The sequence below is a fragment of the Tupaia chinensis genome, unplaced genomic scaffold (genome assembly GCF_000334495.1).
Source record: "Tupaia chinensis unplaced genomic scaffold, TupChi_1.0 Scaffold144578_1, whole genome shotgun sequence".
Classification (NCBI taxonomy): domain Eukaryota; kingdom Metazoa; phylum Chordata; class Mammalia; order Scandentia; family Tupaiidae; genus Tupaia; species Tupaia belangeri.
Window position 1 is genome coordinate 329609 of NW_006204438.1, and position 12436 is coordinate 342044.

General features: G+C 36.0%; 1 protein-coding gene and 1 pseudogene across 1 annotated transcript in view; one reads left to right on the forward strand and one right to left on the reverse strand.

The window, feature by feature from the left end:
• Window positions 1–9511, forward strand: part of LOC102488815 (natural killer cells antigen CD94-like) — an 11518-nt gene extending 2007 nt beyond the window's left edge. Inside the window, exons 3-8 of the mRNA XM_006167173.3 lie at window positions 1841–1939; window positions 2769–2888; window positions 4522–4587; window positions 4729–4880; window positions 6288–6394; window positions 8950–9511. Coding sequence (XP_006167235.2) covers window positions 1841–1939; window positions 2769–2888; window positions 4522–4587; window positions 4729–4880; window positions 6288–6394; window positions 8950–9067 — 662 coding nt within the window. The 3' untranslated portion in view covers window positions 9068–9511. The remainder of the gene's footprint in view (window positions 1–1840; window positions 1940–2768; window positions 2889–4521; window positions 4588–4728; window positions 4881–6287; window positions 6395–8949) is intronic.
• A 1054-nt stretch (window positions 9512–10565) lies between these two features.
• LOC102490045 (THUMP domain-containing protein 3 pseudogene) lies at window positions 10566–12163 on the reverse strand (annotated as a pseudogene).
• Between the last annotated feature and the right edge of the window lie 273 nt (window positions 12164–12436).

Sequence of the window (12436 nt, forward strand, 5' to 3'; positions counted from 1 at the left end):
AAAATTCACTTTTCAAGTTTTAGCCATGTATAGAAATTAAAATTTAAAAATATGTGTTAAAAATGTAATTCTTCTATCATACAAGAAACTTTTTTGTAGTATAATATAGAAATTTATTTTAGAGGAAATAAATATACCAACAAAAAGAATCTAGGGCTTGCTAATTGCCTGGCGGTAAAGAGACCTGAATCCCACATGACCAACTACATTTAAATTCCAGCTCAGGTAGCCTAAGAAACACACCTGGCATGAAGGAATTTTGGTGTGACCATGTTCCTTTAGGGGTGCTTTCTCCCTCTCACTTTCTCTTTTTTCCCTTATTTCTCTCTGGGAAGTGCATGTGCCCGCTGAGAAGAATAAAAATCAAAACAATGATATTTGAAAGTATAGTTTTTAGATATAAAGATACTTTTTGATGGAATTTAATAAAATTATAGATACTGTTGTACCTTAAAGTAAATAAATATCATCTGGTTAAAATATTTCCAAGGATTCAAAGTAATTTTTTTATAGGAGAATATGCTTGTAATCATCAAGTCCAGATTAGAAATTCTATTTTAATAACAATATTTAAAGCCATTAAACATTTTTCTGTTTACTTCTATTCATGGGGCTAATGTAAATTGATTTGAAAATTCCTATCTGGTAATTAAGGATACTTAATAACACAATACATGTACAATATATGTACAAGTTTCCATGGTCTTCTCCCAAAGAAAACACTAATTTCCTCTGCAACAAGTTGCAAAAGCACTTGTAACATATTGCCGACCAAGGAAATTCATTAAGGACTCAGCAGACAGTGTCTTTATTGGGTGCTGATCACATTGGCAACTTCTGGTTGGCATGTAAAAATACAGACTTAACAGAAGAAAAGTAAACATACAGCATAAACTACATGGATTGTATGAAGAGTTTAGGCATAATTAAACACTCTAAGCAGTTAGCAGTGTCAGGAACCTTCCCAAAAATCTAGTTTCTAGATGCCTGTCAAGGCCAACCTTGTAAGGTTTTTCAAAGGAGAGGAGTGAGGTCTGCTATGTTTTTGTTTTTTGTTTTTGTTTCTGCTTTTGTTTTTGTTTTGTTTTGTTTATAAAAAGATTTTTTGCTATAGGACACACACACTCCACAGAGAGACATGAAGATAAAAAGCAAGAAATCACCCCATAGTGGGGAAGGCCATGCCGCAGTCCCTTCTCTTCCATTCTCCTCTTGGGATTTTGGACATTCATGCACATATGCACAGTGTGAGTTTCAAGCCTTCAGATCTGGTACTCAAACAGCAGTCAGCCATGTAGGAGTCCAGCACCTTAACCACTATGCCACCAGCTGCCCCTAGGTCTACTATGTTAACTCTTTCCTGCACATCCTTTATTTCTCTTCTTTTAAATTTTTTTTTTTTTATTCTGCTGTAGGGTGAGTGTGCTCACCAGAGAGAGAGAGAGACAGAAAGAGAGAGAGAGAAAATGCCCTTCACGGGGCATGGACATGTCACAATCCCTTCTCCTTTGTTTTCTCAGTATTTGGGGCACATATGCACAGCATCTGGCATATTTTTCAGGCTTCCAGGTCTACATGCCTTCAGATCCAGACTTGAACCGCAGAGTTAACCATGTGGAATCCAGCTGCCTTAACCACCACGCCACCGGCTTGCCATCTGCCCAGCCTCTTAGTTTATTTTCCTTTCAGTCAGTCTACCAGTTTATAGAAATTCACACATTGGCCATTGTTTTTCACAAAATTCAGGGTAGTGTGAGGATAATATTAAATAAGAAATGATATTAATCTTTCAAAAAAACAGGAAAACGTATTTCTGATGATCATTCTTTCTGTTTCTCAGCTTCTTCTTTTTCCTTTTCTCTACATGGAATAATTCCAGTGGTCCTGGGGGTCTTCAGTCTGCTGCTCTTGATGTTGTGTGGATTCTTTGGTTATCAGTGTAAGTTTGATTAGTTCAGAGAAAAGTTGGAATAGTTGGCTTGTCATGTTATTATATTTTTTAAACAGATTGCAGATACCTTTTCTGATTAATGTTCTGTTGATATGCTAAACAGAATATGAAAAAATGAAAACATTACCATATGGATGAACATGAATTTGTGAGCTCACAATAACTACACATTGTTCCAGAGAATATATGTTTGCAATTTCTGCAGATTATATTGACAGTAACTAGTGGTTATTATTATGTTTTAAATTATCTTATTAAGAAATTTACCTTTCTTAATAATGAAATCAATTTGCAGTTGTCTTCCCTTTAGAAAAGAAAGTAATTTATTTTATAATTTATTCAAGTCATCCATGCCTACAGCAGGCTAAATGGAATAAATGGAACATTTTTATTATTATTAAAATTATTTATAAAGTTCTACTTAAATATAGTCATTTCTTAATAGCTTCAACATCAATTTGAAACTCAAAATTCTAAAATTGTTTAAAAAGTGAAATTATATACATTAAATCAACCAGTTATGATACCAAAGGATTTGTCTGAGGGACTTTGTTGTTGCTGTCTGTTTTAATTGAACTGAACCACTGTTGTAAACAAACATATTCACCTTTATAAGTACTTGAGACAGTATTTCAGTTTTAGGCATAGATTTTAGGAATAATAGTAGATAAAATGTACTTAACCAGCTTTTCATAGTTTTTAAAGCATTTTATGAAGAAATTTACTAAGAAAAAACTATAAAAATTACCCTGTATAATAGCTTACTGTTTCATAAGTGAGGATGTATTCCCTGCATGTTTTAAGCTTTCATTCTCAGACTTTCAGAGTGTTCAGGCATCAGAGAGCAAGTTGAAGAGCCTTAACCAATGGATCGATTCTTTCCAAAACAAAGCAGAAAGTTTTCTGCAGGCTCAACAAGTGTCTAGCCAAAATAAAGGTAATGTTAGAGCTGGGACAAGCTACACTTGCAGAATGCTAGTGAATTCTTTCATTGTGACATTAAAATGTTTGATTGCATTAAAGATAAGGAGCTTCCTAACACACGGTAGTTTTGAAGGCTTCTACCTCTTCTAGTTCCCCGTGTATCCTCTGAACCTGAGTTTCATGTTTATCAAAACAGTCTCTTGTTAATTAATTAGCTCATCCACACATTTGTTTACTCATATTTATTCAGTGCGTGCCACACGTAAAGCATTATACTGCTGATCAATGAATGTGCCACATGTAAAGCATTATACAGTTGATCAATGGTAAATACACTATGAACCCTACTTGGAATGTATAGAGAAAAACATAGAAGCCAAAATTAAACCATGTACAAAGAGCACAGAAATAGGGCTGGCCCCATGGCCCAGTGATTAAAGGAGCCAGATCCTCCAAGGCCTATCACTATCTGTATCCCATCCCTGGAGGGTTGATATAGATGGCAGGTATATATGTGTGTGTGCCCCAAATCCTGACAGGATGGAGAAATGGAGAAGAGACTGTAGTGTGACCGTGGAGGTTGCTTTATCCCTCTTTCTCTGGCAAGTGCATATGCCCCAGGAAATTAAACAAACAAACAAAAAAAACATATAGAACAAAAACAGAAGAACATGGGCTGGCATCACGGCCTGATGCTAAGGTGTTGGAATCCACATGGCCAACTGCAAGATTTGAGTCTGAACACGTGGCTTACGAAACACATTGAGCATGTGTGCTCAAAATCCTGCGAGGAGAAAAATGTGGTGTGACTATGCCCCATGAAGAATTCTTTCTCTTCTTTCTCTTTGTTTCTCTGTCTCTCTCTGGTGAGCACACACACTCTGTAGCGCACACCTCCCAGGAGGGATGGCCACGCCACAATCCCTTCTCCTCCATTCTCCTATTGGGATTTTGGGCACGCATGCACATACACCTGGTATGAGTTTAAGCCACCGGGTCCAGGACTCAAACCGTGGTTGACTACATGGGAGTCCAGCAACATAGCCATTACGCTAACTGCTGGTCGCTCTTTTATTTATTTTTTTTGAGAGAGATGTTTGCTATAGTGTGTGTACCTTACAGGAAAGACAAAGAGAGACACTGAGACACTGAGAACTTAAATATATAAAAAATTATGTCTTCATGGTTTCTAAGGAGAGGAATTTAAAACATGTAATAATATGAAAGATTCTTTGTGTTCATTAAATTGTACTGTAAAAATAGTATATGTTCATGAAAATATTTTATAGAGACCTCGTATTAAAGTATTTTTTATTTGCTTATGAGTGCCCTACTTAAGGTGAACAGTTAAACGAACTGTTGAAGAGTCCTTTAGGTTGGGTCTGTGAAAATGCTGATTTCTACATAATATTGGGGTGTCAGGAAAGTCATGATGTATTTTTGCTTAGAAAAATACGTCATGACTTTACTGACAATTGAATAGACTGGTTTAGCCAGAGATAAAACTAATCCAGTAAGGACAGGGACTGCGCTGAAACTTTTGATAAATTTTGGCATATGACCATTATCTATATGACTTTAGAAATAGCACAAAAGGCAGATGCAATTCGTGTTCTCATCTGGTGTTGTCTTGTTCTATATAAAAGTTCGAGAGGTCCTCCAAAACCAGCAGAATATCATTGAAACTCTACAAGAATTACAGGACATACAAGGTAATTTGAAATTGACAGAATTCTGATCTGGGAATAATTCTTTATATTAGCCTTATTCTTGTAAGAGGGGAAAGTATGAAGCAACGAGGCTCTGTCTGTGAGGTTCTGTAGGGTCTGAATTACAAATATGTTTCTCCCTAGGAGGCAGGTGTAGACCTTGTCAGAACCACTGGCGATACCACAGAGGCCACTGCTACCACGAAACCAGAGAAATGGGACCTTGGTTGAACTGTTCTGACATTTGTGTATCTATAAATGCTACATTTTTAAAGACAGAAAGGGGAAAATTGATGGTGAGATTGATTTCCTTCTTTACTTTCGGGATGTAAACATATAGTAGGAATTAATCACAGGAAGGACTCACCTGCAGGTGTAAAGCAAGAGAAAAGGACACGCTCTTGCTTAGCTGTTTTTAGTGATCTTTCCTTGGTGTACTCCACCTCAACTCTGCTCTCATTTATTTCTTTATTTGGAGAGGTTTTTGCCATAGGGCATATGCACTCCCCAGAAAGACAGGGAGAGACAGAGAGACAGAAAGTTGGAAATCACCTCCCAGCAGGGATGGCCACGCCACAATCCCTTCTCCTCCATTCTCCTATTGGGATCTTGGGCACGCATGCACATGCACCCGGTGTGAGTTTAAGCCACCGGGTCCAGGACTCAAACCGTGATTGACTACATGGGAGTCCAGCAACATAGCCATTACGCTAACTGCTGGTTGCTCTTCTATTTATTTATTTTTTTTTTTGAGAGAGATGTTTGCTATAGAGTGTGTACCTTACAGGAAAGACAAAGAGAGACACTGAGACAGAAAGTGAGAATTCATTCCCCGGGTGGGGAGCGTGGCCTTGCTGCAATCTCTTCTCCATTCTTCTTTTGGGATTTTGAGCATACACTCATGTGTGCCTAGTGGGTTTCAAGCTACTGGGTCTGGGACTCAAACCGTGGTCGGCCATGTGGGACTCCAGTGACTAAACCACCATGCCACCTGCTGACCCCTCCAGCCCAGTTCTCTTTTCCTCAACACACTATGCATGTCCTCTCTGTGGGGCCTTCACATTTTCTGTTCATTCTCTATTCAGTGATCACTCAGAACCATCATCTGCTACTTCACCTCCTTCAAGTACTTTTTCAATAATTATCTTCCTAATAATGCCTGCTCTGACAAACCTAGTTAAAATTGCAACTCATGTTAGTATGATCCCAGACACCCTGCTCTGTCCTCTCACTCCCTTATACCCTGCTGTAAGCCTTTTCAGAGCATGGATCACCATACATACCACAAGATGTCCACGCTTGTTGTTTATTTGTATCTACTCCAAATCCCTCAAAGCAGGGATTTTTGCCATTTTTGTTCAATTATGTATTGTAAACTCAAAACATACTCACAGAGTTGAATAAATGATAAAATAAGTTAAAAACAGGAATTCACATTTTACTGTAGCATCCTCTTGAATATGAAACTTTCAATTAGCTGTCTCCTTATTCTTCTTTGTACTTAATTCATGGTGCCAAAAATGCACAAACACCTTCAGATGCTCAGTACTGAACTTCTTTCTGATGTTTCATTTATCAGCAAGCATGTATAGGTTGCATTCTTTTTATGACTATTTACTTCTCACTGATACAGTTTTATATTTTTATGTCTTATACGTTTTTAGTATTAATGAATCATCTTGGTGTATTTTGTCTTTATGTAGACTATTGCCAAGTTATTACCAGTAAGTCACGCTTGGATTGGTCTCTCTTATAACCTGGAGAACAAGGACTGGAAGTGGGAGGATGGTTCCTCTCCTTCTCCTGACCTGTAAGTTTCCAGTATAGAATCCAATTCCTTATTTCTTTCTCAATGTCTCCTTGTCTTTTGTTTAAAGAGCTGGAAGAAATAGAAAAGATTTCTTAGGATGGTTTAGACCATTTTATTTCTCGCTTAGGTTATTTTGTATCATGGTGTAAGTAGTTTTATAAATCATGAGATCTTTTCATATTTGTGTAATATATGCCTCTATTATTAGATAATTTGAGCATCATTTTGGTAAATGCAATATAGGGAAGAACATCATATATATATGAATTTTTGAACATCTCTGGTATTTTTATTTGGAAGAAATGCAGGCCTGCTACTCTTAAAAGAGTTTGTTCTTGTTTTTATGGTTTTGAGTATGGATGGTCCCAATTTATTACTTAAGAGTTCTGATTTTACAATGGTGAAAATGATACATATTCAGTAGTAACTGGGCCTTATAATTTTATTATAAAGTAGGTTTTGTATTAGATGATTTTGCCCACTGTAGGCTAATATAGGTATTCTTCACACATTAAAGTAAGTTAGGTTAAACTATGATATACCCAAGAGTAGGTGAATGAAATACATTTGACATTTTCAATTTAATATGTGGACATAACACCATCATAGAGGGACATCTGTACATATTCTTAAATTGTCTACAGAACATGGCATTAGACAACTATGGCAAAAACAAACTAAACAAACTAAACTAAGCTTTTTCATTACTCTGGGCCAATGTTACATAATGCTTCAAAGTTTTAGTAATTTGGTAGCTGATTATTTTTATTTGGTTCTTTTAAGTTATAGTCTTTTGACATTTACTTAAGCTGTTTTTCCTATAACTATATAACATATTTTTATTATTTTATTATTTTAACTTTTATTTCTTGATATGACTTCTTTTTTTTTTTTTTTTTTGAGATTTTTGTTACAGGGCTCATGCACTCACCAGAAAGACAGAAAGAAACAGAGAAATAAACTGAAAAATCATTCCCCAGAAGGGATAGGCATGCTGCAATTCCTTCTCCTCCTTCTCCTCTTGGTATTTTTGGGCACACACACAATGTATCTGGTGTGAGTTTCAAGACGCCGAGTCCGGGACTTGAACCACCATTGGCCATGTGGGAATCTTAAACACTACCTGCTGGCCCCAAATTCTTTATATATTAAAGTTATATTCTTTCTTTTAGGTAGGTATGGCAATTTTATTTTATTTATTTATTATATTTTTGCTATTTGTCTTTTACATTATTTGCTTTTATTATGTGAACAAATGTTTAACATTTCAACTAACATGATCTTTATTCAATGGAAATTTATTTTGGGATATGAGGGAAAAGCTGAAGCAGGCATGTATGTGTACACATATGGATATAATTTGATCTGTTTAGCACAATATTACAACTTGTAATCAATTAAAATAGTATATTCAAGTTATTCATTAGTCTTTTGTTATAGATTTTAATGTTCTATTTATCATGTACTAAAATTTTAATATTTAAATATTTGAAGATGCTTTATTTCTATTTAAATAGTTTATAATCATGTAAATATTTGATGTGTAAACATACTTGTATATTTTCCTAAAGTTGCCTGTATTATTACAACAATTCGTGAGTCTATTCTTATTTTTATGGTAATCATTTTAATCATTGAAATTTTGTATTTGATAGTTCACCTATGCTTCAAATCTTGTAAACATTGGACACATAGAGCACTCATGTATATATTTAATTGGACAATGAAACATAGACAAAAATATTTTGGTTATCTTTCCTAATATAAGTTCAGAATTCTTTTTTGTCTTTTAAATTCCTTTGGCACTTGGAAATGAATGCATTATGTATGCAATAGTTGAGCAGACACACCTGACCTTTTCTCAGACCGTACTACAAAACCCGATTTGCTCTAAAGTTCCCGAAAGGTAGTCCTGCTGATTTTGACCTCAAATGTTCTCTCTAATCTAGATCCCTATTTAAGAACTCAATTCACCTGGAATATGCAGTTGCAACTCGAGTATTCAATAGCATCTCCCCTGCGGAATTTCTATGAGGGGTGATTTTGCAAATTTAGGTGCATATTGGAGCAAAATTGTCCAGATATATTACATATATACGTGTGTGTGTATAAAACATTCTAAATTTCACTATTAATTTTGACTTTTTTATCTAAAGTATTTACAAGTAAACTATCCCTCTCCAACTGCAGCTGTACACAGATAGTTGATCTGTTTTTGTCATGCCAATCTGTACTTAATCACGTTTATATCTCAGGTTATATATCCCATTTTTTTATATTATTGCCATAATTTTCCAGCCAGACTATTGTCCTCTTCTCTACATAAGTGTATTTTTATAAATTATGATCACATTATATACAGCTTATTCCTTATGTGTCCTTCTTACCTCTATATAAATGCATTATTTCTTTGAAAAGAGAGAGTGTTCTCACTCTCTGGGTGTCCCACTGAACAACCATCTAATGAATGTCACATGGTAAGTTCTTAAATAATGTTGTTTAATTTAAACACACTAGATCGGTCCGCTGAATTGTGTTTTTTTTAAATTTCTTAGGAATTTACCCAACCCAAGTCTGGATTTGCAGGGGAAATGTGTGTATTTAGAGGCACACACGGTTGACACTGCAGACTGCACCAAACCTTCTCCATGTTTGTGTGAGATGCCTGCCTGAGCTGGAAACTTGGAACAAGGTTAATAAGAAAAGCCATGAGGTTCACAGCTCCATACTATTCTAGATTGATGATCTGCTTACCTTCATTGCTGTTGTTATTCCATGTAATCTGTAGTTCTTTTTTTAAAGCAGAAACTGATAAATGAATCAATGATAAAAAGAGGCTGAGTATAGGATCGAGGAAGAATATCTGGGTAGACCTAAAAACAGAAATGACAAAACTTGTTGATTTTGTGATAATTATATAACTGAGGTAATAAACATATCATTTCTCATGAATCCTTAGCCTTCTTGGGGTCTTTCTTAAATTTGAAAATCAATTTATTCACTTAGAATTGTAACAGCATGGAAACAAACTTCCAGAACAAATACAATAAGAACTGTAACTGATGGTGATTGAACACATAACATACCAAGCAAGCATACAAAGAAATATCGATGGTAACCAAGAACAGAATATTAAATAATAAAATTTAATTAAAACAAATATCTGGAGTCTTTTTTTTTTTCTAGTTACTAACAGAAGTCTTTCTAGCAGATTTTTAAATATATCAGTTTCACCTCCATCTGATTCTTTTCTTCTTGTCCTAGCAGAAAAGATAGGTATCTTTCCTGCTAAGGATACTTTTGAATAGTCCTTGAATCCATTCCCCTTGATTACTGGGTTGTTTCGAGATTTCTGGTTAAACAGGGTTATATTTCGCTTTGAAAAGTAACACATCTGTATGTACCATAAGAACAATGAAAATTCTAATTTAGCTTGTTGGTCCTATCCTCATCTACCAATGTATCTACTACTTTTCAGATAGAAACGTCCTATATTATTACTTACAGTAAAGTATCATTGCAATCCCTTTGATAAATTCTAGTCCTCTATTTTAGTTCTGTTTGAGTCTGGATAAAATATGGCATATTTTACGTTTTCAGGCAGATGGTAAACTTTCCCACAGGTCTTGTGAGGTTTATCTTGTCACAGGACAAATTTGTGCACAGAATGTAATCCTGCTTCAGTTTTTGAGGGTGAGGGGAAGAGAACTTGAGCAACTGAGAAGCAAAGCTGCATAGACAGCAAGATGTGGCCTGAAACACTGTGGTTATGACCTCTGCCTTTTCTTGAGGCCAGGGCAGCTTTCTACTTACCACAATTTTTCTAAAAAAAGAATGTAAAGTGTGAAAATAAGATATTCTAAACCCAAATTCTGGAGCATTTTAGTAAGTTTTTCACTAAGCATTTTTAAAGCATTTTAAGAAAAGTACTAATATTGTTCAACTACCCCTTCAAAACAGCTCCAAGGAAAAACTCTCCTTTCTTATAAGACTTAGATTTCATTTCATTACTTTCAAACCTTTTGCTAATCAGGGTGAAGAGCTTTGAAGTGGTTTAAAACTGTACATACTGCACTTTTGTTAATACTATTTTTGCAAAAAGCAAGTTCTTCATGCTGATATTTCCAGTTTGGGGGAGTACAAATATTATCAATCATCCTCATTCTTTGCATTACCAAGGAGTTCCTATTTCTCTGTCTTCTAAAGGACATGCAAAAGCTTGAGATGGGCATTTCAGAAGATAAACTGAAGCATGAAGACCCTCTCTGTTTACCCAGACTGTATGCCTTTTACCAGATATGTCCTTTTCCAGATAATGCTTTGGTAAAGCATTTGTTGTTCTAAGTAGGACAGCTAGATCTTCCCCAGGTCTACCGACACAGTTCATGTGTAGCTCCTGGATGCTGTATAAAGGTTCCTGATTCTCTTCTTGGAGTCCATCCTTTTCTGAATGACATATCTGTTACAGTAGTATCCACAGAGATATTTCTCAATGGCAGATTGCAGCTAGATCTTTTCCAGGTCTGCTGACACAATTCATGTCTCCTGGATGCTGGATAAAGGTTCCTGCTTCTCTTCTTGGAATCCATCCTTTTCCAAATGACGTATCTGTTACAGTAATATCCACAGAGTTATTTCTAAATGGCAGATTGCAAATATCCCATAGAACAGCATCTATGGGCAAGTCCTAGGAGGGTTTGCCTTCTCTAATTTGATTCTTGGTCAATAAAGACGAGATGCTGTTTGCTGCTCAATTCATAGCCAGTAAGTTATTATCATTGGCAATATGGTAATAGACCATCCTGCATCCGCTCTATTGGTATCGCCCCAGTCACACACTGGGTTGACTATTATATCAGTAGGTTGAGAAGCACAGAGACTGAGCATCCTATAGCAAAGAGCTGACCTGAGAGTCTGAGTACAAAATGTGTGATATTTCTTCATAGGAAATTGTCTTCAGTCATAGTAAAGCTCACAGTGATTTCTTTATTGAGGATATTTAAAAGAACTTCCACATCGGTGAAGTTGGTTGTATCAGGCTTCCACTTAAAGTAATCCTGAACAGCACCTCCAAATTCTCTTGTGGCCTCATTAGAGATGAAGCAGTGTTTCTTTCTGCCCTGTTGCATGTGAATCTACATTTTTATCACTCAAAGCTATTTCTTCTTTTGAGTTTTCATCAGCCTCATCTTCACAAGATGCCAAGTCATCACCTACTGAAGTTGATGCCTCCTCCTTTAATGGCTGGGTTTTTATAATAGTCAAAACTATGTGACTCTAAAGAATCGTTAGTGAACTCTCTTCTAATATATTTCTCATATAATTGGTTTCCTTGTCCATTTTCACTTTTCTCTTTACTTGAATTCTGATTTAACTTTTTGTGCTTATTTCCCTTGAAATTGGCATGTAATTTTCCATACTTTTAGAGGGTCTTACCATAGGAGTTTTCCAACCTACTCTTCAAAATCCTTTATAACTTCTTCCTTTTTTCTTTTTCTTTTTTCTTTTCTTTCTTTTTTTTTCAATCTGGGAATCTTTGCACTCGTGAACAACCACAAATAAGTTATCAATTGATCTCAGGCAATGAACCTGAGTCAGACTTTCTGCAGAATCTTCAAAATCTCTCTTTCCCGGTCTTTGCTTATTTTACATGATGATGCCAGTATCTTTATCTCATCACAGCTGTTTGCTCAAGGCAGAAGGTACAATGGCTTCAGTAGTAACTTGGAGATGCTCGAATTCACTGCTGAGGCCCCTTTTGTCTCTCATGCAGACCTCTGCTTCTCATGAAGGTTCACATCCAAGGGTTGATTAGTGACTTCTTGTATGTCCGACATGTTGAAGTGCTCCCAACACAGTTTCCCTCCGGCTCCTGCACCCTGCCAGCTGAGCACACTGAGGTCATTCCATTAGTTACCTCCTTGCAATGGACAACCACTCCTACTTAAAATGTGGCTCCTTCATGACATAACACCCCCATGTGTCTCCATCCATCCCTTTTAACTTCACTCCTCTTCTAATTGCCCCCTCCCATCCCACCAT